Source organism: Ceratotherium simum, unplaced genomic scaffold, assembly GCF_057802395.1.
Source record: "Ceratotherium simum simum isolate JZ-2026a unplaced genomic scaffold, ASM5780239v1 HiC_scaffold_43, whole genome shotgun sequence".
Lineage (NCBI taxonomy): Eukaryota > Metazoa > Chordata > Mammalia > Perissodactyla > Rhinocerotidae > Ceratotherium > Ceratotherium simum.
The window spans coordinates 3,028,117-3,055,548 of NW_028261259.1; the positions used below are offsets into that span (position 1 = coordinate 3,028,117).

At 44.5% G+C, this 27,432-nt stretch overlaps 2 protein-coding genes across 7 annotated transcripts in view; one reads left to right on the forward strand and one right to left on the reverse strand.

Annotated features, from left to right (window-relative positions):
• The window catches only part of LOC147911399 (uncharacterized), a 92,049-nt gene that overhangs the window by 20,477 nt on the left and 44,140 nt on the right, over positions 1-27,432 (reverse strand). For 3 of the 6 annotated variants that reach the window (XR_015551088.1, XM_087428123.1, XM_087428124.1), the window contains exons 2-3: positions 25,756-25,901; positions 15,079-15,186 (exon numbers count right to left, since the gene is read on the reverse strand). Coding sequence is in view for 3 of the 6 variants with exons in the window: in XM_087428123.1 (XP_087284249.1) it covers positions 15,079-15,186; positions 25,756-25,901 (254 nt within the window). In the remaining 3 variants the exon portion in view is untranslated. The other 3 variants (XR_015551090.1, XM_087428122.1, XR_015551089.1) reach the window with 3 other exon arrangements.
• On the forward strand, positions 18,596-25,198 carry LOC147911400 (ral-GDS-related protein-like). The gene is made up of 10 exons (XM_087428007.1): positions 18,596-18,707; positions 18,851-19,227; positions 20,001-20,216; positions 20,584-20,687; positions 21,173-21,242; positions 22,864-22,932; positions 23,357-23,431; positions 24,026-24,058; positions 24,401-24,522; positions 24,725-25,198. The coding sequence occupies exons 1-10, from the start codon at positions 18,596-18,598 to the stop codon at positions 24,987-24,989; spliced, it is 1,443 nt and encodes a 480-aa protein (XP_087284133.1). The 3' UTR covers positions 24,990-25,198.

The following is a 27,432-nucleotide window of genomic DNA, read 5'->3' on the forward strand; positions in this document are numbered from 1 at the left end:
AGGGGAGTCTACTGTATACAGATATAAAATCACATTGATAATTATGCCCACACAATTAGATAAGTGTTACAAGCTCAGTATTATAGATAATTGCATTTATGGGGAGATTGAATTATCTCCTTACAGGTGGTCAGTGTTGGATCTTATATTTGAATCCAACGGCAACTTACATCTTTATAACTTGGAATTATATACTTTTTTTTCTGCCATGGGACCAATGAGTTTCCAGAAATAGAACTAAGTTTACGGGATATAAATATATAGTCATTTCCATTGAAGAAAAAAGAGAAAAAGACATATAAGCAAATAGCAAACAGTAAACAGTAAACATTATGAGTACTATTATAGAGGTATGAACAAAGTGTGATGGAAATACAAATGAGGGTGCTGTTAATAATTCCACCTGGAAGAGACATGGACAAATTTACAGTGGAGGTAATGTTTAACCTGTGTTTTGAAGGACTAATGAGATTTTGCAGGAATAAAATGTGCTGACATGCTTTTGTTTATGCCAAAACAGATACCTGCACAAAGTAAGTGCTGTACCCAGGAGGAAGTGGAAATTTCGATTGGCAGGATGCAGCGGGAATAATATAATTTGGTGGATATAAGACTGGAGAGGAAGAATGGGACCAGACCGTGAAGATCTTTGATGCCAAACTAAGACTGTGAAAGAAAAACATTGGAATGTTTCAAGCAAGAGGTGACAAAATCAATTTTATGTTCAGCAATCTGTCAATGGGGTTAGTAGGAATGATGAACAGTCACGTTGATTGACTGGAGGTTTGGGGAATTACTAGCAGTCCTTAGTATATTCCAGGTTGTCCTAAGCTAAGGGAAATACAGAGGAATTGAAAAGAAAGGTAAAGTTACACAGGATTTTCTCAGGTAAAATTTTAGAAAAATTTTTAGATATTTAGCACAGACAATAAGAGGGAGTTATTACAACTTGGGGTCATTTATAACCTAGGAAATATGATTACAGCATTAACTGAGATGGCACCTTTAATATTCAGTGGTACCAAAATGAAGGTAACCTGTAGATGGTATGATGGGGTTAATAATAAAAGACAGTGGGGACTGTATTATTCTGAAGATGTTCATAGAATAGAATCCACATATATTTACTGGTCACCTTTTGAGTGCAGAGAAACAGTTCAAGGTAATTTGAAAGACATGAATCTGTCCCCGCTCCACAATTGTGCCCTGCAAGTACACAATTGAGTTGGGGAGATGAGACAGCAATGTGTGATTAAAAGCAATACTGGGAAACAATAGAGAAGATTTTCCAAGGCAGTGAATGATTAACTGCTTAATGATTTACAAGATTTGAAAGGAAAGAGGTTAATTAGCAGCGGCCAGGAAGGAAAGTAATAGAAGTTAGAGGAAGTATACAGAATGTCAACTTTCCTCGGGGGATAAGCAGAGAGTCACTGATGGTTGGGCTTTTTGGAATTTTTTTGTCTGAGTGTATAATGAAGGTTGAATTTTAAAATGCTAAAACTTAGAAACTGCTGCTTTGGGGTTTGCCTGAAGTTCCTGCTATTGGGGTTAGAAATTGGGCTTTTTGTTTGCATTGACTAGGGAACTTACTGCTCTGGTTTGCTCTTTCACTCACGCATATATAGAGCAAATATCTCCCTTCTCCTTACAATGTAACCCTCAAGAAGAGAAGTAATCAAAATGCAGCTGCTTCCAACCAAGATGTGTTGTGTTAAATGACAGAAGTTAGGTTTATCTTATGCAAAACTGTATCCCTGCTGAGAAAGAGAAATGAATTTTTTTCTTGAATCTGGATTTATGCTATCCCATGACTGAAAACTATTATTTGTCCTTGGGAGCTGGCGTTCTTTTACATGCAAACATTTACTTGCATTTATTGGAAGAACACCTCACTCTAGGCAGGGTGTGTAAGTCTGATAATGTCTGCATTATATATTTGAAAGAAGACTGTTAGTTGAATTGAGGCTGCCACAGTCGAGCTTGTACGGCTATATTAGTATGCCGCATGCATTGCTATTTAATATTTTAAAGGCCAGGTAAAGAAATAATGTCAAATAGTATGATTGTCTTGATACCCAGAACCTATTTTGTAGGTAGAAATGGAAATTTCCCTATAAAAGAATTAAAAACTCCCTCTCTTGAGAAGGGTTAAATTCTGGGACAAGAAATGATGAAGTCTTGGATTGGAACAGAATTTCTTTTTGTCTCTGCATGGAAACAGAGTTGTGCTGTGACATTAAGTGGGAAGGTGTCTTTGGTTGAGACTGAGCTGGTTTTCCCTGTGTCAGTTTGCTGAGAGCTAGGCTGGGACATAAGCTCTCAGCTTACTTTTCTTATCCATTCAGTGAAAATATTTTTAAAATATGATGGGTTAATCTCTAAGGCATGCTTTGAGGAATGAGAAAAAGCAGGTCGTTAACAATGCTTATGTCGTTTGAGTGACAGGAGGTTCAGGAAGCCACTTACTAGTAGCGGGTTTGGGGGGCATCAGTGGTCCAAACTGAAAGCAGGTAGTCAAAGTGACAAGCACGAGGATTTGAGGAGCATATGTGCATGCTTTAGAGGCTCTCAGAAATTACTTGGAGTGGAGAATTTAGTAGAAGAATGGACTTCCTGGAGATTAAGCCATATGACCTCTATGATTGAGCATTGAAGGACAATTGAAAGTCAACATGGTGATAGAAAAATATAAAGCTTGATTATAACTGGCCTAAAGTTCAGGAGACTGTTTTTTCCTCAGAGGGGCATTCATACATAAAACCACATTACAGTCAGTTTTTCTTACTCACAAGCCTCTCTTAAATGGAGCGTGCTTTATAAACCATACGAGATTTTTGTAATTATTAAGGCTCATGTAACCGAGCAATTAATGTCAACTCGCACCCATTTTTAAAAATGAAAAAGCAGAGCACAAAAACAGATTATGGAAATGAAACAAAATACTTGAATAAACTGAAATGTCGGAACCCAATATTTTTCAAAGCCTGAAGTGTGTATTCTTTAGGTGCTCGGGGGATTTTGTAGATGAACCTGATATTAATATCAGTCTCAATGAGACTACTTCAAGTGTTTGCTTTAGCACTTCATGAGACTATATCTGTATAGAACTGATTTAATTAATATTCTACACCAGAGTAAACAGCATTGGAAATGAAAGATTAGTGGTGGGTGTGGTGAATTGCTGAATTGCTGTAGCCCTCCAAGCGGCACAAGTATATGCTAGGATTATTAATGGTGCTTGAAGAACGTGCATCTCAGCCTTCGTTGTTTAGTGACACTTGAGGCTACAATGTTTTGATATGTATTATTCAAACCCTTCTTTATTCATCTTGACTTATAGCCTATCTGCCAGTATCTAACCTAGAGATCTTGTTGGCTAAGCAACCTCTTTGTAACTCAGTTTTCCTTGATTCAAAATGGTGTAAACACCACTTTACCGTGGTGCTAAGAAGTAATGAAAGAGGGTGCCTTTCCCTGCCGTGGGCTTACTTAAACAGCCTGGAAATTCTTGAGTATAAAGTTACCTATAGTTCATTTCTCTTAGATCAATTAACCAAACTATATGAAAACAAACAAAATCAAAAACAACTTTATTTTTATTATTCATTAACGTTGGCAGATGTGTAGAAATGTATTGTATCTAAATTAAATAAATGTTTAAAAACCAAAAGCAATATTAATTAATTAAATAAGTAAATAATTTTGAGTCTACAATTTTCCAAGCACTGTGTTGCACCTTGGGGATATAATGGTGAACAAGTAGTGACTGGTCTTAGAGTTTAATGAAAAAGACAAACGTTGAACTAGAAATCAGACATGTAATGTGTTTAAAAAGTTGAAGCACAGGGTAACATGGAAACATAAAACAATAGGGTGAACCTATTGTATGTGAGCTCATTTAAGGTTTCCTCTGGCAAAAATGTAGAGTATTTATAGGCAGAGAAAATATCATGAATAAAAACCCTAAGGTAAGAGGGCTTGGGGAGGGGAGGAACTTCAAAAAGCTGAAATAAAAAAAGAGAAGCCTGGAAGAATACTAGAAGAACATCTCTGGAGTTGAGGGAAGGAAGCACTTTGAGAAGGTCCCATAATTGTGGAGCACTGACAAAATAATGCCACATATAAATTCACACATTTGTAGTAAAATCACACTAGTTTGGACCAATTATTGGATGTCTAGGTTGAATGAATAGCTAACGACTATTTCCTTTCCATATTTTCCTAAATTTTTAAGCTCTGTATTTTGGAAGCACTTGACCCCTAACATCTAATCAATTGCCATATCTACTTCCCCACTATCTATTGCGTTTCTGCTCTTATAGCTACTTCACTGTCTCCATACTAATCATACCTTACTACTATTTTCTAAGAACTTCTCTCCTAGTTCATTTATCTCATCACCCCCTGCTTTAATGCATCCTATATAATAAAGCATTAGTCTTTCTAATTTATAATTCTAATTTTACCACTATCCTCCTCATAAATCTTCAATGGCTCATTTTCTGCTGCATTCATGATAAATTTCTACATGACAGAGTTAAGAGGATATATAATAAATTATAAAGTTATAATCCCACTTTTCTACCACATTCTAAGGAAAATGGGTTTTGCTTACTGGATGTCAATAGGAGGCTGGTTTTCTTTTAGTTTATACAATGATGGTTATGAGTAAGGAAAAATATAAAGAAGCAAGAAATGTTAATTCCTATATATATGCATTGAATGAGAGAAGGCAGGATAGAGCGCTGATGTATATGCTTCCTTTAGGGAGAGTTATTTGGGGAATTGGAAAAAAAGAGGAAGACATACTTGAGGGTTACTATGGTGAATGTGTAAGTGGAGAATGGGAGAAAGAGAGCGGGGAGGGAAAAGAATTTTAGAAAATTTTCAATCAGATCCATTTGATGTTCTTCAAGAGAATTCAGTAAATATTTGACTTGCATTTTTACTTATGTAACTGTCTGTATGTTCATCTGTAAATATAGCTGAAACCCGCATTTCTGGCTTAATTTTTCCCAGAAACCATAAATTGCAGCCAACTGGGAATTTCTGCTCATCTGATATGTCTGACATTTTCTCATCTTCAAGTATTTGCTCTTGTTTTTCATCCCTGGAACATCCTTTTCTTCCAATAGTTCTGTAGAATCCCTACTACACTTTGAATGGTATCAAATGGCACTGTCTCCAGAAAAGATTACTTTAAGCACGCAATTGGGTCTTCTCTCCATTTTTTGAGATAGCTCAGGGAACTTGAATTTTGTTTTTCTTGTGGACTTGACCTTACTCTGGATTGTATTACAGCCTTTTGTGTATGTGCATGGTCTTAATCCTCCTTAACACATTAAAAACATTAAGAAGAGAGACTGTTTCTTAGTCTCATTTATATTCTTCTGTCCTGTTAAGTACAATGGCCTAAAAAAATTCATTGTCATAAACAAATAAAAATATACAATATGCCATGTTATAAGCAATTTTATTAATACAAGATATTAACACATTAAAATTTTACTAATGATGTTTCCTTTAGTAGTATATTATAGGCTGTCTTCTTCAGTTAACAGATGAAATAGATTTGACTGTATAGAAATTACATATACTTAAACAAAGGTATACTGCATATTTTTAAGCTTACATTTTTGTTCATATTCTGATAGAACACGAGATCTCTGAATAAGAGAACAGTTCCTTCACTGCTTATAGCTTAAACAGCAGACAGAGTTGCATATTATTTTGGTTCACTGAGCCTTAATACCTACAGAAGACATGGCAAAATCCAGATGCACCTTTGTGTGCAGTGGGATTGCACCACAGGAGAGGAACCCCACAATTAAGAGACTCAGTTCTTACACAGGACAGCTGGCACATCTTCTGTTCCTCCAGTCTAGAGAGAATGAGAGACCTTGACTCTGAAATGTATCCAAATGTCCTCTGGGGAAGTCTCTACTCTGGAATGTAATCAAATGGCTCTAAATCTCTCTGGAGCGATTTGCTATCTCTAACTTCCAAGGCATGGTTGACATTTAATCACTCTTTAATATATGCCATTTTCTCAGAAAATCCAGACCATGGAGAAATAAGAAAATATTCTTAGAGTCTTATCCCACAGCATATATTTAATTATATAAAACTATCACATAAAACAATAAATGATATTTTAAAAGTTTACTTACTTAGATGTTTTAAACATCATATCTAACATTACAGTTTGCTATTCAGTTGTATCAACCTGAAGAAAGAACAAGTTCTATTTGTATGTTAATGTTTATATATTTTAAATTAGTATAATCTAAATTTATAGTGATTTTATGGGACATATGCATCTTTTTATGTAGTTAAGTATTCAAAGTTATATAACTAATGTAAATAATGTTGAAGTTATTACTATGAAAAAGTCTAAAATCTAACAAATACATATATTCAATAATTGGATTGAGTAATTCAGAATTTTTAATAATTTGGAGAGTTCCTGGTATCAGATTTACTTTGTCAATGTGTGTTTTTATGAGAAATTTGTGAATCTAGCTAAAATAAAGTACAATGTTTAAAATTGTTCAGAATTTAATAACATTTCCTTTATATGCCTATTATATTAGATGCTTTTATTATATATTCCAAATTATACTATTTTATGTGTATTTTTTATTTATTTATTTTTTTTGCTGAGAAAGATTCACTCTGAGCTAACATCTGTTGCCAGTCTTCCTCTTTTTGTATGTGAGCCCCCACCACAGCATGGCCACTGACACACGAGTGGTGTAGGTTCACCCCTGGGAAGCAAACCCAGACTGCCAAAGTGGGGCTTGCTGAACTTAACCACTGGGCCATCAGGGCTGGCCCTATGTTTATTTTCATTATAAAATATTTTAAGTATACAGAATAATCTTGCATATATATGTATATACGTATAACTCAGTCATTGAATCTTAATATTTTGCTATATTCGCTTTAGAATATTTTATAATCAGTAAATAATGTTTAATACCCCCAAACCCATTCCCCTCTTTCCTCTCCAATGTAACCTTTATCTTGACTTTCATATGATGAATTATTTATATTTAACTATTGAGTTCATAAATGTGAACAACATAGAATATGGTTTTTGCATGTTCAAAAATTTTGAACCACCTCCATGTATGATTTTTCAACCCTTTTAATTTTTGTTAGTGAGATGTAGCTATATTGTTACTTCTACCCATTTCATTCAGTTTAACTGCTCTGAAATGCTTTATTGTTGGAATACCACATTTAAAAAAATTCTTGGGCCAGCCCCGTGGCTTAGCGGTTAAGTGCGCTGCTGGCGGCCCAGGTTCGGATCCCGGGCGCGCACCGATGTGCCGTTTCTCTGGCCATGCTGAGGCCGCGTCCCACATACAGCAACTAGAAGGATGTGCAACTATGATGTACAACTATCTACTGGGGCTTTGGGGGAAGAAAATAAATAAAATTAAAAAATAAAAAAAATAATAAATAAATAAATAAATAAATTCTTCTGTTGATAGATAACCACAGCGTTTCTGACTTTTCACCATTATAAACAATGCTTCCATAAACACTCCTATACGTACATTTTGGGCCCTTCTGTGAAATATATCTTAGGATATATTCCTAGAAAGGGGCCTCCCAGATATTAGTCAAAATTTTGTGAAGTAGAGTCAATTACTTCTCCAAGAGGATTGTTTGTATCGATGCACACTCCTACCAGTGTTGAATGAGAGTTTCTAGTCAACATTCTCACCCAAACTTGGAACCATCAGATTCTTCAGAGGGGTAGCAAAGACTAGCAATAAAAGCTGCACCTTGGAGCAAATTGCTCAGATCACAATTCCATCTCTGCCGCTTGCTAGCTTTGTGACCACACCCAACAACAAAACTTCTCTGTACATCAGTGTCTTCATCTTCAGAATGAGGATGATGATGATGACGCCTTTCTCAAAGGGTTCTTGTGAGGATTAAAAGAGTCAATAGAAACTGAGCATTTAGTATAGTTTCTGGCATGTAGAAAGTATAATTTATTTTATAGAAAGTATTACATCATTGTGGTTTGTTTTAATTTGCAGTACTCCAAGTACTATTGAGATTGACTATATTTCTCTTCTTTGAAGTATTTGAAGTATAAATTATTCTTTTAATTTTTATCATTTTATTTGTTTATAGAAATTTTAGTTTTAGTGGAGTCCAACTTATCAGTATTTTCTTTACTGGTTCTTAACTTTTTGTTTCTAAAAAAATCGTTCCTTATATTGAGTTTATGAATATGATTTCCCATAAAATCTTCCAAATGCTTTGAAATAATTTTTTTTTCACTTTTGGCTCTTTAATTCAAATAGATTTTATTTTTGAGTATAATGTGAGAAAGATAAGATTTTATTTTTTTCCATAGGGATAACCACACATTCTGATACTGTTTATTAAATAGGTCAACCTTTTGCCCCTGACTTGTAATGCCTTCTCCATCATATATAAAAATTCCATCTCTGTGTGAACTTGTTTCTAGTTTCTGTGTCTTTGTTCTGTGTTCTCTTGCATTGGTGTATTTGTACACTGTTGATCTTAAATCTTTGTTTTACAACCTGATTAAAAAAAATTCTTGGTTATTTTGCACACACACACACACACACACACCCCACACATGCATAAAATAAATTAGGATTTTTTATTGGAATTTGAGTGTATATAATAAGTAGGGATTAATTAACAAGTTATAATATTGTGATTTTTCATCTATGAACATGATATTATCCTCAATTTACTCCAGCATTTTTAATTGTCTTTCAATATTTAATAGTTTTCTTCAAAAAGTTCTTCTGCTATCTTTGTTTTTAAAGAATTTGTAGGTTTCTCTTTTTCTTTGTAATAAGTGGGATTTTCTTTTCTAATGCATTTTTTAAATGGTTATTACTGGTGCGTGAGAACACTGTTTTTAAGGTTAATCTTATATCTAGCAATACTGATGAATTCTCTTGTTAGAAAATTTGAAGTTTGGGTTTCTATGTAGATGACTGTGCAAATTATAACAAGTTTGTGTATTTCTTTCCAAATAGCATACCACTTATTATTTTTTCTTATTTTACTGTTTTACCTAATACATTCAGTTTGATTCAAGCTTTCATAATGGGCATCTTTGACCAATTTATGAATCTCAATTAATGGAAATGCTTCCAAAATTTTTAAGCATTTACTGTTGAGCCTATCAACTGTAATGGTGAAGGCTACAATAGAGCAGATCTCTGGGGTGGAGCTGGAGAGGAGATTATGAGTTCAGTTTTTGGTCTGTTGAGTTTGGGATGTCTTGTAGACATTAAAGTGGAGAAGGCTAGGTGGCAATTGGACTTAAGAATCAAAGTTGGGAATGAGAATACATAATAATACATAAATAATAATAATAATAATACATAAATTAGGGAGTTTTCAGCATATAGACTGTGTTTAAACATGGACTGGATGATATTACCAAAGGAGTGAGCACGGTAGAGAAGAGGACCTAGAAGGGAGCCCTGTGTCACTACAATATTAAGTAATCTGGGAGACAAGGAAGAACCAAAAAAGGATAAAGAATAGGAGTAACCAATGAAGTAAGAAGGGAAAAGCAAAAGAGGTTAGAGTCCTGGAAGCAAGGGGAAAAAAATTTATCAAGGATTAGGAAACGATGTCAAATGTTGCAGATAGATAAGATTGGCACTGAGAATTGACCTTGGGATACAGCAATGAAGAAGTCATTAGTGACCTTGACAAAGCAGTTTCACTCGGGCAATTGGGGTTTAAAAGATAGTAACAGGAGTTGAATTGGAGACATTAATATAGCAAAGCTTGCAAAGTGTTTTGCTGCAGAGGAGAGCAAGAAACGAGATAGCAGCTGGCAGGGATAGTGAGGTCAATGTGTTTGTCTGCTGTTGGCAATGACCTAACAGAAAGCACAGACTGGATGTGAAGGCAGTGGAGCAATGTTGGAGTTGTATCTTTAAATAGATGAGAAGGGATGGGTTCTAACACACTCACTGGGTGTCCAGGTACTCTTCTGAGTGCCCTCCATGTGTCCACCCAATTTCTCCTCACACAGTCCTGTCAGGTAGTTAGTTATTAACTTCCCCTTTGTGCCCAGGGTCACAGGAAGGTAGGTAGTGGTGGAGCTGAGGTTTGAACCCAAGCAGGTTTCCTTCAGATCCTGAACTCATAAACCCTGACGTCTGATTTCCTGACCTGTATGCAGGGCTTTAGCACCTATTACCCTGCAGAAGCTGAATTCCCGTCTGCCACTGCCTATTTCTGAGCTGGAGGCCCGCATGCCTACGCATGGTTCACTCCGACTCAGTAATGTGTAATTTTCTTACATTTCTTGTTTCCAGAGATGGTGATCACAGTTTTGAGCCATATTTTCCTTTTTAGGATTTCACTTTTTATATTTATTATAAATAATTTATATTTATTTATAAATAATCATCATTGCTATTTGCTTGGGGTAGAAGGATATATCAATGAATTGACTTACTGTGTCCCAAAGCTATATATTTAAAGAGAATCTTAATGACATTTACAAAACAACTTAGGAGATATTGTTAATTCAATTCTAAATTCTTATTTCATGTATTTGGATTTACTGCAAATTACCTCATATTCTCAGCTTAGCACCTATCCTGTTTCTTATACTTCCATATTTTCTCTTTTGTTTTTCATCCCTAACATTTTGCTCCCTTCTAAATTCATTTACATTTCCTTATGTTTAATGTTAGCTTTATAATCTTTAGAGAATACCCTTCCTTTTCTGAGCTGACAATTCACATTCCAACACCTTATTCAATATTTTCTTTAAAAAATAACTTTCTAGGAATTCTTCCTGGATTCACTCATATTAATATGTCTTTTATTTTTATAGTAGATTACTCTCTGCTAACTGACAAACTGAACTATAGCTATTCTCTAGATATATTCAATTTTTTACATCCCATAATTAAGTTTTAATCTCTTAGAGGGCAGGAATCTTGTCTACTAAATTTTTAAAAACATATATTCTTTCTTGGCAATTATAATTGTGTTTTGGGTAATAATTTCTACTCCATAATATATGTTAATAAATTAATCTGTATTTTATCTGTGACGGGGATAAAAATTATAACAAAAACCATAAAATGAGAGGTGAAATCTTTTCCTTATAAGGAGGTAACAAATTAAATTCAAGGGAAAAAAATAAATAAATAAATTCAAGGGAAAATAAATACCTGTTACTGCATCATTTCAATTATTCATTCATTCATTCATTCAACTAATAGTTTTCCTTGAGTTCTAGGTTCCAGCTACTGTTCTAGCAACTTGAACATCATTCCTGAACAAAACAGACTAAGATTCCTGCCCTCATGAAGCACTGTTTTGCCTTACCTGCGGAAATTTGTACAGTTCCAGCAGTGTTCCAATCTGGGCAGAAATTGCACATGTTGTTTCAGTAAGGACTGCTAGAGACTTGCTCTCTCTCCTACAGGTGTAATTTGGGTTGTCTTTGCCCAGCCCTGAGACCCAAATGACGGAACTCTCCAGTGCCTTCTGTTCACTGTGCAGGACATTATAGAGATCAACTCCCAGAGATATGTTGGGTAAAAGATGGGGGTTTCGGGCCGGCCCCGTGGCTTAGTGGTTAAGTGAGAGCGCTCCGCTGCTGGCGGCCCGGGTTCGGATCCCGGGCGCACACCGACGCACTGCTTCTCCGGCCATGCTGAGGCTGAGTCCCACATACAGCAACTAGAAGGATGTGCAACTATGACGTACAACTATCTACTGGGGCTTTGGGGGAAAAAGTAAATAAATAAAATAAAATTAAAAAAAAAAAAGATGGGGGTTTCTGTTGATTTCCTCAATGGCAAAAACCAAGGCCAGAACATACTGATAGGTCTTGTACTGAAACCTGCTGAGAGGGATGGGGCTCCTTAGGGAAAAGACTCAAACCAAAATTATCTTCGAATCCAATGCAACCACTTAATGAAGGAAGAATGCCCAGCCAACTCGTTCCATCTGTGGCAACAGCTCTCCTGAAGCCTTAGAATTTATAGCTAAATCAAGTAACATCACCTGGGCTCTGGAACATCCTTGCTGAATTCCACACACATGGAGAAAAGTGATTAAGTTTATGAGAAAAGTTTAATGAATGGAAAAGCAGATCACATTCAGAGTGCGTTTTGTAAATGGTTCTTTGGTTCAGGATCCAAAATGCTTGTTCATTTGAACACATCATCAAATGCTTCAGAGAACAGCAATAATATCAACATGAGATTGGAGATAGCCCTGGGGAGGAAGAGTAATTACAACTGAAGGCTCTGGGACAAGCAGAGAAGCACGGTGTCTGTGGGTTGAGAATGGTGCAGCAGAAGGCTGGCAATCAAACTGCCTAACCTTCGACCCCATGAAACTCGTGTATCTGCCACCATCAACAACCAGGCAGCTAGGATGAGCTTCAGAGCTCCGATGAAGAAGGAATCACCATAAGGCAGAAACATCCGGGAGAAGATTGAAGGAGTTAAAACTGAAAACACTTAGGAATCTAAGAAACACAGCCTTGTAAAGTTTAAAAATTGAAAATGTGATTACCAAAACTGATTCAAATAGAAAATAAAGAGAGAATATTATACAAATGTGGCCATGTGGTTTCAAGAGAACATGTGAGAAAAAAAATTCCAAATATCCACCAGGCCTGGAAGAATTTACATGGGGCGTTGCCTGCACGCCAACTTGGCCAGGAAAAAGGTCTCCTGAGCTGGTGTGAATGGAGAGCAGAGGGCGAGAAGAAAAGCATTCAGCCTCTCGTCCTGCGATGAGAACAAGCTCTCCCTCCAGCATCCAGGTGCCTGAACCTGCGGGGACACATGAGCTGAGCTTGACTTCCGCCCCCAGGATATTCACCCCAGACCTTCCCTGACAACACACGTGTTATTATAAATAACATGTCAATACATTTGAACATTTAGATGAAATTCACAAATTGCCAGGAAAAGGAAAGTTACCAAAACTGTCTCAAGAAGAAATGAGAAATCTGAATAGTCCCATATCTAAAGAAGAAACTGAATCCATAGTTTAAAACAGTCCCACATTTCATCGTGGCTAACACCTCTGCTGGCAAATTCCACCAAACACTCAGGAGACAAAGAATACACATTGACTCTAGCTCTCCCAGAGAACAGGAAAAATGGGAAAAACTTTTTGATTCATTTTATGAGAATAGCTTAACTTTGCTACAAAAATCTTACAAGGTCATTACAGGAAAGGAAATTTACAAGCCTCTTTTTTTCTGGAACTAAACTCATGTATTCCTAAAAAAAATTAACCTTCCAAATCCAGCTATATTTTTGAAGGAGGCCACATCATGACCAAATTTGCTTTATGCATTGCCATTCAGTGTGCTACTTCCTGAAAAAGGAGAAATAATAATCTGGGAACTGTGGTTATTATCTATTATATACATCATGTATAAGCTACTATAAATAGAACTGGTCATGTTCCATTTGTTGGCCTGGGTGGTGTTAACATATGTGTACCCTTTTTGATAACTTATCAATCTTTACACTTGGATTTGTGCTCTATTCTGATTGTATGTCATATTCCAACAAATATGTTTATTAAAAAGAGAAAATGAAAGCACAACAACGAATGAAAACCATAACAGTTATCCAATTGAGAAGTGCCCAGAGGACTAACCAGAAAGTTTGGGGAAAACAAAGCAAAACAGACCTAACAAGTTAAAATGCAGAGTTATTTAGAGTCAATACAAACCGGAAATTTACCTTATTGAAGGTGAAATTGTAGAGATGTACACATGTGCATGTGAGTATTCTACCATGTATACATACATGTATATGATATACATAGGTACATGCATTATATATATATGTATGAGTGTTTGTGGACACACATGCACATATGCGTCTATATATATAACTTATAGGGGGTATATATATGTGTGTGTGTGTGTATCTATACATATACATACGGCTGCTCTGGAGAGGGAGGCAGGGACAGATGTTTACTGACCACCTACAAGGTTTCTCAAACTTAATTTTTGCAACATTTGAAATGTCATTTTTTTAAACTTCATATATGTTTCAATAATACATTTGTATTTTAATGTGTTATACCAGTATAATCTCAGCATTTTTAATTTGTTCATTAATGGCAGAATTCTCCAGCTTGTATGCATTCTCTTGATGCTGTGATGTAATAGGCTGGGCGCTGGCAGCCTCCCTTTTGTATTCCAGAGGTTGTGTGAAACCTCAAGTTTGTGGTCTCTCTCTGGCCTGTGGATTTGGACCAAGTTTCTGCACATGCTCACTAGCTGTCCTCCAAAATTCACTCTAACCACCACTGTTGGGAGCATACACAAGGAAGAAGCCCTAGGGTGGAGGTGTGTGTATGTGAGGCACGCAGAGCCCTGGGGGTGCCTAAAGGCCAGCTGGGGAGATCCACGGGTGAGGCATACCCCACAAGTCATGGGAGACTTCTTGATGGAGTGCTCAGTGCAGTTACAGGATACATATCCTTTAAAGCCCTCTAAGAGTACCTATCTGCCAATGCCTCCAAACTCTTCAACCCATCCAGACTCATATTTTTGTGCTCCAACAGAGGGCTGGAACTTCTCTTCTTGAAACCTGGACTTCCACAAAGGCCCTCTCCTCTGTGTGTCATGATCTAAGACAGTGTTTTCAGGGGTTTCCATGCAGCAGCTGAAAGGAGCTTGAGCTGGTTCACGGGCCACTGTAGGGTCCAGAGCTGGGACTGAGGTCTGTCTGCCTATTACCAGATGCATGGGTGGGTGAGACTCCCTCTGGGTCCCTTGCCATATGGTGCTGGATCCCACTTCTCCCACAAAGGCACTTTTGTCTACGGATGGATGCCAAAGCATTGTTAGTGCAGGAGTAGAAAAACAGGAGGTGTCTTCTTCCACCATGATGCTGATATCACTCTCCTTCTTTGAATTACAGAGATTCAAATTTGACTCAGTTTTTCAGGAGCCTGTTATTTGCCTAAAATTCTCTACAACCTCAGACCCTCCCAGACCCACTCTATGAAGGACATAGAAAGAATGTTCTCAGATCTACTTACAAGGGCCGGGCAAATAAAAGCCAACAAATTGGTTCTGGTCATTCTGCTGGGAACAGAGGGCAGTGGACGTCTCATACATTCTGGTTTGGAAGCAAGACTTCTTGTTCTCTGTGGATGAATAAACAACAAGAAAAGAGAGCCTGTGGTAGGTAAATACATGCTTGATTCATCTGAAAGGATCATCTCCTCCCCTTCAACTTGAAGGTTAGTGTAGGGAGAGAGCACGGGTAGTTTCCACTGTTCACCTTCTCCCTTAATATTCAGAACAGAAAATCAGTTTTATTTTGGGTGGCAATTCAAGAAACTAAAAGATAAAATTCCTAACCCCTCTTGCAGATAAGAGTGACCAGACCAAATTCAGGCCAGTGATGTGTGACAAGAAGTATGGAGTGGGGGTTTGTGGAGGCTGCACAGATGGAACTGACATAGATGGGAGGTTCAGCATTAGACACATGTGACACCAGTCCAAAGGTGTTGTAGGTATTATCTCACATACACCTGACGATGTTCCTAGAAAGCTGTTTTTAGCACCATCCCCATTGTGCAGGTTGGGAGACTGGGGAGATCTTGAGAGGCACAGTGGCTTTTCCAGGACACAGCACTGGTAGGATAAAAGAGGTGTGACTTCAGCTCTGTCTCCTCAAAGCTGGCCACTGGTTCCACTCCCAAGGAGCTGTGGGGAGGGCGGTGATGGATATTTGTGTACAGTGATGGAGATGACATGGGCAAGGAGGGAGAGCAGCCAACAGCCTAGCGGGGGCTTTGGGTGGGTCTGATTGAAGGAAGGAGCCAAATAACAGAACCTTGAAGAAGTGACCTCACTTCCTTGGTGACAGCCCCCAACAGAACTTAGAACTCTGGTTACCAGGCACCCACATTGTAACCACAGCCTCCTGTCCAGTTCATTTGAGTGGAGACACTTGACACAGCAGGATGTTCTCATGTTGTCCCGTGACTTTCCGAGGCTCTGGCCCCCGGAAAGCCAAGAATGAGAGCATGTTAAGTCGCTTTAGACATTGGCTCAGCCCTCACCTCGAATGTCTGTGGCCTTTTGGCAGGAGGAACCATCAGGTAACAGCGTAGCCCAGGGCAGGCCACTCTAGGTCAGGCCACAACTGTGATCCCAAATGGACAGCCCCACACCCCTTGACCCTCATTGTATGTGTGTGTGTGTGTGTGTGTGTGTGTGTGTGTATGTGGGAGGTGGAGTTAGAGAAGGTAGTATGAGGAGGAACCACCCTGAGCAGGAGCAGGTAGCTAAATGGTGGAGATCTGGTGGTGTGTCATGTTCACACTGAAGATCTTGGCTGCAGGAAAGGGTGGTGAGTGCTGGGGACCAAGCTCTTCTACCCACATGTGAATCTCAGGCCATCGAGGTGTCATCACATTCCTTCCCTGATGGAGACTATGCAGATGCCCCTCTGTGCCTGAACTGTGGTGGGGTTTCCCTCTGTGGCGAAGTCCAGGCAGGCCCCTGATACCTCCTGGCCTGACTTCTGGGCACTGTCACTGCAGAGCTGCACCCAAGTGATGGTTGAGGAGCTGGTAGATGGTTTCCAGTTCGCCATCTCCCTGGAGAGGACACAGGTGCACCAGTCCATCAACGAAGAGGGCTGGTCTGAGGTGAGTGTGGGTGCAGAGGGGTCTTCATACCCAGGACTCTGAGATGACCAAGGCACTACTAGAATGCAGACTCAAATCTGAGTCTCCCCTGGAACCCCCCAGGGTTTTCTCATTAGAGTGCTCCACAGTCCCACTCCCAAAGGAATCTGGACCTCCACTCCTTCCCACCAGCTACACAGGCGGGTAGAAAGTCACCTCAATCCTCCCGCTGGTTCACCATGATGTCATTGAGTGTATGTACCTCCTCCTCTCCCTCAGTGTGAGGATGAGTCCATCATGAATTTAAATGAGGCCTGCAGGATGCGGGCCCTCCAGACAGGCGTGATGGAGAAGCTGACAGAGTCCATCGCACCAGCTTTCCTGAGGAGGAACATCTCTCGCTTCACCAACTTCATGGTGAACTACTCGGCCTTAGACACATCCCACCAGGTGCTGGACCAGCTGTTTACTAGGTGAGTGGCCACTCCCTCCTCAGCACAGTGGTGACTCTACCCCCTGCCAGCTGTGTGTCCTGGGAGTGTCACCAAATCTCTCTGAGCCTCAGCTTGCTCCTCTGAATAGTAGGGTGGGAGAGGATAAATTTCATGGGGATCTTGTAGGAACTAATGGGATCAGCCATGGCGGGTGCTTACCTGGTGCCTGGCTCTGCAGAGAGGGCTGTGGACGTGCTGTGGTTGTTCATGGTGTTTATTTCTCTCTTCCCCGTGAAAAGTAGTCTGCCTCACCCATCTCTGAGATGTGGCCTTTCTGAGTTTGGAAAAGCACATGGAAACCACCCTGTCAAGGAGTTGGAGATTCCATCCAGCTGGTCCTGGTCCTTTTCCTTGGGGTAGCCAGTCAAGGATCTCTGGGGCAGCAGAGAGGCCCTAGGCCCACTCAGGTGTCTGGGATGGTTCTGGGTGGACTACATTCATTCAACCATGTAGATTAAGCACATACTGCATGCAGGACATTGGGAGACAGTAAACTCAGTGAATGAAGGAGACACAATGCGTGGCCTCAATTTCCGTCTGAGAGTCAGACATTGACATTAGACATCATTCGCAGGTCTTGTCATCCACCGTCCATCCCAAGGGATGCCCTCATAGCCTCCTTGACATCTGGAGGCATCTCCCCTTATTCCAGCCAGGAGGGCAGAGCGCAGGACCACCTAAAAAAGTGAGTGGTCTTTGGGTCCAGAAGGACGGCCTCCTGTCTCTAAAGAACAAGCTGTAGGGGGAGAGATGGAGGCTGTGGCTGAGGGGAGCCTGTCAGAAGCCGCATCTCACGCATCTTTTCATTCCCATGGGAAGGCAGAGGTCCGGTGGCTTCCACTCCAGGAGGACAGGAGTCAAAGAGCTATGGATGGGTGACAGGACCCCTGGGAACCAGAGGGGTGGCTGGGCTGGGTTCTCCCCTAGAAACCCATTCCCACCACAGACCCATTTGAATCTGCCTCCCCTTCTCCACATCTACCTCTTCTGACCACCGCCTCCAGGCCCAGAACAGGAGGTGTGTGAGCAACCTGGTCACAAATCTGTCTCAGTGCTCAATCCAGTTGCACAAGTGCATGGAGGACCGGGGTGGGCTGTGTCCCAGACCTTCAGGAGAAGAGTGTCAGTGGGGAGAGAGTCACAACAGACTCTGTGTCAACCTGCTGGATGAGCAGGCCTGCCACTGCCAGGACAGCCTCACAGGGGTCAGGGCTGCCATGTGGCTCTCACCTGGATGGAGAGGGGCAGGCATAGGGCCCAGACCCAAGCCAGGGTGTCTTGGGTGAGAAGTGTGGAGGGAAAGGCCAGGCCTCTGACTCTGTTGCCCAATTGCCTCCCCCAGTGCCATCTTTTCTCTGGTGGGAACCTGCCTGGACCCAGGGCAGGATTTCTGGGAGCCCCTGCACTATCCCTGCTTCAGGATGAAGCTGAGCTCTCTGCATCTCAACTTGCCTGGCTCGGGGCTACAGGGCCACGCCTACCTTCTCCAGGTCCAGCTGGAGTATCCACGGCCCATTGAGGCAGATCTGGAAGGTGAGGGGACTGCAGTCTGGGAAGATGATTTGCAGGGTCTTCACAGGCTAGGTTTCCTTAAAGGCAGTGGGGTCTTTCCTGGCTTTGACAGGCACAGGGGAAGTCAGCTACTTGAGTGACACTGTTTCTTTCTCCTGCTGCAGTACCATCTCCAGAGCTCCCTCCAGCTCCCGAGCCAGAGCAAGGGCCAGCTCCACGGCTAGATCCAGCTCCAGCTCTAGTTCCACCACCTGTGCTAGAGCTGGAGCCAGTGTCACCTCCATCACTCCCTCCAGGACCAGAGCCACCACCAACATCAGCTCCAGCCCCAGTGCCAGCTCCTGAGCTGGAGCCAGCTGGACCATTGGCTCCAGGGAGAATCCTCCCTCCACCTGGAGAGATAACAGCAGAGCCAGATCCAGCCCCAGAGCCCGCCTGCCCCTGGAATGTGACCACCAAGAACCTGCTGAGGGAGGAAAAGCCTGACATCGTGGAGTTCCCTCCCCGGCTGGTGGCAGAGCAGTTGACACTGATGGATGTGGTGAGCAGCGGGGCTCTCAGGGCAGGTGGGGCCGGCCTTCCCTGTGCCATCAGCTGCCCCAGACCTGCCATTTCCTGATCCAGAATCCCATGATCTCGGTCCAACCTCTTGCTTCCCCACTTACCCTCATGTGACCTGAGCAGCCTTCTTAACTCCCAAGCCTTTGCTGTCCTCATGTGGACAGTAGGGGTGGACACTGAGAGCAGCTGCCGTGCAGAGTGGCTGTGCAGGTGGATGAGGGGGAGCAGAGAGGAAGTTGGGCAGAGTCTGCAATTTGGTTGGGGAGGGGAGCACACGCAATTGCTGTCTCGTCCTTGGGTAGTTCACTCATTTGCCCAGGAGGCCTCAACGGCCTCAGCACTAATTAGGCACTTCATGTGTACATGACTACAAGGCAGACAAACAAAGCCCCTGGTTGTTGCTGCCTTGGGGGAATGTGCATCTCAAAGAGGAGTCAGACCCCAGGATGGTCAGAATGGGTGGAAGATGCCCCTAGAGATGGTCAAGCAGGAGCCGAGTTCTGGTGCTTGGAGGAAGTGAGACTGGGCGGCGAGCAAATGCTACTTCCTTGCGCCACAGTATTGGGTCCTGGGCCATCCTGTGCTGGGTGTCCTCAGGGGACACAGGCAACACCCAGGGACTCCCACAAGTCTCAGGCCACATTCTCAGCTTCCTGAGCTCCAGCTCTCACCACTGACCTGGCCTGGGACTGGGGGCTGCAGATGCTGAGCTGGGCTGTGGCAGGGCTGGGTGACACTCCCTGTCCTCCCCAGGAGCTGTTCAAGACAGTTATGCCCCACGAATTCCTGGACTCCATCTGGTCCCAGTGTGACAACAGGGGCAATAAGCACCTGGAATCCACCATCCATGTCACCATGACCCACTTTAACAGAGTGGTCGAATGTATCATCACCACCTGCATTGGGGACCCGAGCATGACTGCCCAGGACAGGGCCAGGGTGGTGCAGCTCTGGATCCAGGTGGCCAAGGTAAGATGTGGGAGGCCCTGGGAGCCCCTCTCTGGAGTCGGGGGAACTGCCCCTTCTCCTTTCTCAGCTCTCATATTTGAAGTCCGTGGTCTGAGCCTTTGCACAATCCTTAGGCCCCTCCTGCTAGGCCTCGATGACCTGACTCCTGGTCCCAGTGGTGGGAAGCTCAGGCCTTCCTGGGCTCCTTTCTTGGCTTGAGCTAAAATCCTCCTCCCTGGAAGTATTCCTCATCAGGTTCCAGCTGTGCCTTTCCCGGGTTCCCTGAGCTGCTGTCTCATCCAGGACAGGAGACGTCAATGAGGCGACAGAAGCCAGAGGAAGCAGGGCTCCAGCTCCCCCTCACAGCTCATTCTCTTCCCTTCCCCAGGAATGCCAAGGCCTGAGGAACCTTTCCTCTCTCCACGCGATCTTCTGGGCTCTGCAGGGCCCCTCCATTCAACGTTTGAAAGAGACGTGGAGACAGGTGTCCAGGTGGGTAGGCCTCTCTCCATGCGAGCACCACCTGGGTGGACCAGACAACCCCCACAGGGCTGGCATTGCCCTTCAGTCAGTTGGGACCTCCTGGGAGACAGCAAACCCTGGGGATAGGGTCTGACCTGGTTGGCAGGCTGGAAGTCTTTCTGAAAACTTAGGCCAGTGGTTCTGCTTCAGGAATCAGTTTCCCTAAGTGACAGATCATGGCTTGAACCAAATTGAAGATTTTCAAGTGTTTGCAGCAACAGAACTCTCTGTTCACGTGAAATTAAGACTGTTTAAAACACATCTGCTGAGAAAATAAGAGAATGGAGGCCCCAGGTGACAATAGGAGAGCCCCCTCCCCAGTCCCAGACACCTCAGGGCTCAGAGGACACAGTGAAAATGCTCATCCAGGCTGTCTGGATCTTCTGGGTTTTCAAACAAAAGGGATTTACCCTCAAACCAGTCCACAGTGATTCTTTCCTTTTTTCCCTCCTCAGGAAGAACTGTCAAATCCTTAAAAAGATCTTCCAAACATGCCAGCGGGAGAGCAGGAAGCTGCTCAAGGAGGTGAGTGGAGGCTGGAGATCTGGAAGGACGGGAGGTGAGGTGGTGAGAGACCAGGCAGGATGTGCTTTGGTAAGTTTTTCACTTAAGGTTCCCCGAGAAATAACAGTCTGTCTTGTCCAGCTGGACAGGAAGCAGGGGGGTGTGAGCTGCCGGGTCAGGTGGGGACTGTTTGGGGCAGGAGGCCTTGGTCACGGGATACAGTGGTGTCGCCTGGACTGTTCCAAGAGGTGAGGAGCTGACAGAATGAGCAGGTGTCTGGCTTCCATGCGGACCCATCAGCTGGCCCTCATCATCCTCCAGGCTGGCGGGTGGATGGAGTGGGTGGGGGTTCCTTTCTTCCTAAAGCAGCCCAGTCTGTCCTCAGGAAGCCAGGCCCCTGCTGCTCCTTCTGTCTTCACTGCACCTCACAGGGGAGGGCATTCTGCCTGTCCCAGGGATGGGCACTGTGAGGTCACACAGGCCTTGTGGACACAGGGGCTGCATAGCCTTGGGCCAAATGGTGGATCTGGGACAGAACTGTGTGCTTTCTGGGACTGTGCACTCTAGCCCGATAGTGGTCACTGCTGACAAACCAGTGAGTCTCCCCCAATGCCTTGTCGACAAAGATACGCCCCAGATGGCAAAGAGAATTATCGGGGAAACTACAGATTCTTAATGGACCTTCCTGACAGATTCTTAATGGCCTCCATCGAGGCCCTGGCAGGAGGGGCCTAAGGATTGTGCAAAGGCTCAGACCACAGACTTCAAACATGAGAGCTGAGAAAGGAGAAGGGACATTAGAAGTTTCCAAGTGAAAAAGGATGCAAATGTCACCATTACGCAGTGCCATGGTCACACCCTACACTGTCACTCAGATGTGGCACACGGGGGTCCCCTTCCTGAGTGAATGAAGGAGGAGTTCTGTGCAGGGACCATCCTGAGGGGATTCTAGGGAGCTGAGGCCTTTGGCATGGCCTCAGGTCCAGCCTGGTGTCAGAGAATCCCAGGGGGCTGGAAAACACAGAAGCCACTTGCATGGGACCCCGAGACACCTTGTGCCTCTCCATCCATGGCTCATGTTGACTGAGGGCCTCAACACACCCCGAGAGTCCAGAGGACAGGACATTGGTCTGAGGTGTGTCTGGAGGAGGAGTGAAGGCCGGGGGCCAGGGCCTCTGGCTACGAGGGGGAGCGGTCTCCTCTGTGGGCCCCTGAGCAAGTCACTGCCCCTCTGTGGGCCTTGGTCTCCTCATCTGGGAAATAGAGGGAGATGATCTGTGGTGCAGGCCTCACAGGGGTGATGAGGTACAAGGAGGAGAGGAATGTACAGGAGCTTTGTGCTCCTCCTCCTCGAGGCGGGAGGGTACAGCACTGGTGACAGTCAGATGACACTGAGTCCTCAGGGGACCCTGGGAGGCATAGGGAGTCCTCCTCACACTTTCCTGATGAGGAGAGAGGCTTAGGGGCCTGGGCATGCCGGAGGGCACAGAGGAGGGAGTGTTGGAACTGGGAGCGATCTAGAATCAGGGCACCCTGGAATGGGAGCAGCCACAGACACCAGATGTCCAGGGTCCAAGATCAGGGGCCTGGGAGACATGGGGAAGGGAACATGGCCTCCCTGAGCCTGTCCTTGACCCTGCAGGAGGTGATATCTGTGAGGGCCACCCTGCAGATGGACCCCCATGGAGCTCAGGAGAGGCAGCAGCAGCAGGTGAGGTGGCCAGAGGGGGAGGGTCCAGGTGTCAGAGGAGGGGTCACTCACCTCACGGCTGGAGGCCTCCCTAAGAGAGTGGTCCCTCCTCCTCCAGCCCAACTCCAGGAGCCCAAGAGCATGAAAGGCCTGCCCTGGAAGTGACCAGGAGGAGGCTTGGAAGGGCTGGGCCCAGGATGGGTTGAGGGGGGGAGGGGCAGGGACCACATACCCTGGGATTTGCCAAAAGCCACCCCTGGGAGGTGACTGGGGAAGTTGGGTGGTCCTGGAGGGGGTAACTGGGGGGAGGCCGCTGAGGGTCCTAGGCTGTTCTCTGTGGGAGTCTGTGGTGGGCAGGAGGCTGGGGTGAAGGGATTTGGGGGAGGGTCCATGGGGGCACCTGAGAGGTGGGACTCATCTCACCACTCCCACCCTGATTTCACAGGGTGTCGTCCCCTTCCTGGGCACGTTCCTCTATCACCTGAAGCTGCTGGACATTAGGATGGCGGATGATCTGGAAGTGAGTGAGCCTGGAGGTGGGGACAGGGAGCAGGATCCTGAGGTTTGGGAGGCGAGAGCCCTGCACTGGGACCTGAGCTCTCAGTACCTGGCAAACCTCCTCTCATGAGAGCCCCATGGCCACCCCTGGGAGCTGGGGAGTCAGGCACATCTTAGCAATGCGTGAACAGACGCTCTGCATAAGCCCCCCACCAGTCTACCTGGGCTGGTGAAGCTCATAGCTGCCTGCCTGCAGAGCTGCAGGAGGCTGTGTCTGAGATGGATTCAGCCTCCCCCTCGGGCCCTGCCCCTGGGGGAGTGCCATCAGCCCCTGCAAGTGAGGAAGCACTTCTGTGTTCCAGCTGTCCCTTTCTCCCTGAGGCCTCAGTCTCCCTGTCTGTCATCAGAGAGGGTGTGCTACATAAGGTCTCTGGCCTCAGCTCCCCTGTCCCTCCTGCCCTGGAGCCCAGAGCCTGGCCCAGTGTCAAGTTCTCTTTGTGGAAGGTCTGCCCTCTGCTGGGCCCTGACATTCCTGCAGCCTGAGAAGGGGTGGGATGGGGGTTGGTTATGGGCTTAGGGGGCTGTTTCTGATGGACATTTGCTGTCTCCCTTCCAGGGAAATCGGGTCAACTTCCAGAAATGGTGTGAGGTGAGCAGCTATGGGCAGGGTGGGGATGTGGAAAACAGAGACCTCGCCTGGCAAGACTTTCTCTGGCCTCATCCCTTGGGTCTTACATTTATTGGGAGAGTCAGATCCACAAAGCTGGGCATCCCATCACGTTGGCGGGTGCGGGAGGGGCTGGCATCAAGGACACCTTCCTGGATGAGGAACTAATTCAAGCCAACTGGGAGGACAGGCAAGTCCTGAATGGAGTGGGAAGGAAGGAGGGTTCCCGAGTGAGCACAGACCCCAGACCAGATCCTCACTCCGCACAAGTCCCTGGCAGCGTTCCCCACCCAAGCCCTGTCTGCATCCTGTCCTTCCTCCCAGAAACTCAAACTCATCCGGAGGATCCAGCTGCTCCAGCAGGCTGCAAACGCATATGACCTGGAGCCCGACGAGCGATTTGGGGCCTGGTTCCAGGCCATGGAGCCCATCAGTGTCCATGAGAGGTGAGGGGGACAGGAGTTGGGTGAGGGCAGGCCAGACTCTCTCTGATGGCCAGCTCCAGAGCCTGTGGCCTGGCTCGCTGATCAGCCACAGAACTCGTAGCGTGGTGACCCATGGGGCACCAGGACTCAGCTGCTGGCAGGCTCTGGGAGGGGCACCTGAGGTGTGGCTCCTGGTAGCTCACAGGTCCACTCTGTCCTGTAGCTACTGGGTCTCCTGCCAGCTGGAGCCCGCACACCAGAAGGCGAGCAAAATGCGGCTCTTCATGAGGAAGAGGAACCGGACATCCTCCAGTTCAGGGCCAAGTGAGTGTTGGGACCAGGAGCGACTGAATCCAGGGGCTCAGTACAGCTTCGGGCTAAGCATGAGACTGGATCCCAGCTCCACTGCTGAGCAGGCCTGGGACAGGCCGCTCCCCTCTCCTCTCTGGGATTCAGTTGCATCCTCTGAAATGGGTGATGCTAAATGATGCCTCCTGCATCAGGGACAAACGAGGTGCTGTTGATGGACTGAGCACTCGGTACAGGGTTTGGATCAGAGTGCAGGGGAACAGGGAGTTGTGCCATGAATCTCAGGAAGGATCCCCAAAATAGTCTGTTTCTTCTCTTCAGCTACCATGCCCTTGGCGATGAGCCATCACACTCTGGAGACCACAAGTGCAGCTCCTCCTGACCAGCAGGGACACTGGCGCCCTCGGGGTGCACCGGGCCAGCTCTTCCCACACTGAGAGAACGAGGACATCCTAAGACTTTCCCTGGTTTCCCCTAAATCCCGAGAGGGAGGGCACCACCCCCTCCCTCTCCCTGACATCACCACGCCAGCCACTGTTAACCCATTGGGGAGGAGTGATATTATTTCTTTAATAGTAAATGGTAGATTTGACTCTTACATTATATCCTGTTTCTTTCACAGCCTGGGTGTTGTGGTGTGGTTCTTTCACTTCTTATGCTCATGTAAATGAGACACAGAATCTCACTTTCCTCCTTGAATGAAGAACTTGTGTATGGTCACAGCTTATTGTATGTGGGAGAATGGAGGAGGGCCAGCCTCCTCCCTCGCTACTGAATGAAACCCTCAAGTCCCCCTTCCTCAGAGGACAGGTGGATTTCAGTGTGGTTCACCTGGGCCAGGAGCAGAGACAGCCCCTCAGATCTCCCTAGATGTAGATGTTGGAGGGACTTTCCCAGGCAGAGCAATAACCACTCGAATGTGGGTGTCTTTCAAATAGCACTTACCAGGACCATGTCCTTCCCCAGGACAGCGGCTGTCTTTCTACAGCTTTCCAGGAAGAAGGAATGTTTTTTGCTTCTCTTGTTGAGGTTTCTTGGATCAGATATTGGAACTTGCCGTTTTCTAATCAGTGTCTGGATTCGCATCAACACTAAATGAGGAAAAAATGTAAAAAGATAAAAGTTTGCATGTGGAACAGACAAGGACAGAGGAAGACCATGTGCAAATGGACTAAGGGCCGACAGGACATCCCCATCAGGCCGCCTCTAGGGCTCCCTGTTCACCCTTCGCCTAGACTGGAATCCTCCTGGGACCCTGGCCCATGCCCGTGGAAGTCCTTTTCCCACTTGTTTCATGTCACTTTATGAAGTGCTGCTGTTCACGCCCAACTCGAGAGCTTTATGGATCAGATAATACCCAGTTCATAACAGTCATCTCAGACTGTCCCATAATTAGGTATTTAGTCCCAACCAGCACCAAGTAGCAAGAAGGTGCCATTTCTCAAAAGGAAAATGGATATCTGCATGGTTTTGCTTTAAAATCCTAGGTGCATGCATTGTCATTCTCTTGTGGAGGGCTGCCAGAAGATCCCGAAAACAGCCCTGAATGCCAAAGACCTGCTGATTCATATGGCCTAAATGGTAGAATAGCTGATACTGTACGCTGGACCAGCTTCAGAGACTTCTTTTGCTCTGAGCCCCATTTGAAACTCAGTAAATATGCAAAGTAAATCACTCAAATGAGACACATATTGGCTCCAGAACCCAAAGAGGCCCACAAAGCATTGGATCTTTTTTAATGTTAATAGGTGGAAGATACATCAACTTAACTTTCACATTGAAGGAGGGATCTCAGTATGCCCCAGAACCCTAGAGCCCTACAAACCCACCAAGTCTTCATGGGGTTTATCTCCCACTTATATATCTTACTAAAGCTTCCAGGGTATTTGCTACTTCCTGCCCAACAAATCTATTAGCATGATTTCATGGATTATTTAGCCTCGATTATGACAGAGAGGGCTAGAGCTGAAAGCAACAGTGAATGTTTTGTTGACCCGATGATGTGGAAGCAAATTACTTCTTGGTTGATACAGAGAGAATAAAGCATTTGCCAGAACAATAGCTGCACACCAGTTTTTAGAGACTGTGCTGTTTTGCTCCAGTAAGGAGACTACATCTGTAAAAGCAGCAGCATTTAGGATCACCACCTGATTAAGTGTAGGAAAATCTGCTACCACTCTCCAAAACCCCACTACCATGCATACAGGCCAAGTCAACACACTTGCATCTCTCAAGACTTGCATGGTGGCATTACTCTCCACAGACTTCCTCAGGGATGCAATATTGCTTTTGATTTATTATTTTGGTTGAGCAGGGCAATTCCAGTGGTTTCCAGTTGGTCTTTCCTATTATATAAGCCATTGTTCTACAGGCAGGGAGCCAGTGTGAAGAGTCTGCTAGTTTGCAAATGTGTTCTTGAGAACTATAAATTCAGGTAAAATTTAGATACAAAGAGAATTCCTATTGGGTTGTATGTGTGGACCCACTGGGCCCACTGTGAGAAGGAATCAGACCAAAGAACTATTTATCATCTAAAATCTCTCAATCTCCACTCTGACTATTTGACCAAAAAGCATTTGGGATCCCCAGGAATTAGCATCAACTCCGATTCTATCTTAGTCA

Coding starts and splice junctions, on each gene's coding strand:
- LOC147911400 (XM_087428007.1), top strand. CDS start 18,596: ATGAAGCTGAGCTCTCTGCATCTCAACTTGCCTGGCTCGGGGCTACAG. Junction 18,708..18,850: donor CATTGAGGCAGATCTGGAAG/GTGAGGGGACTG, acceptor CTCCTGCTGCAG/TACCATCTCCAGAGCTCCCT. Junction 20,217..20,583: donor TCTGGATCCAGGTGGCCAAG/GTAAGATGTGGG, acceptor TCCCTTCCCCAG/GAATGCCAAGGCCTGAGGAA.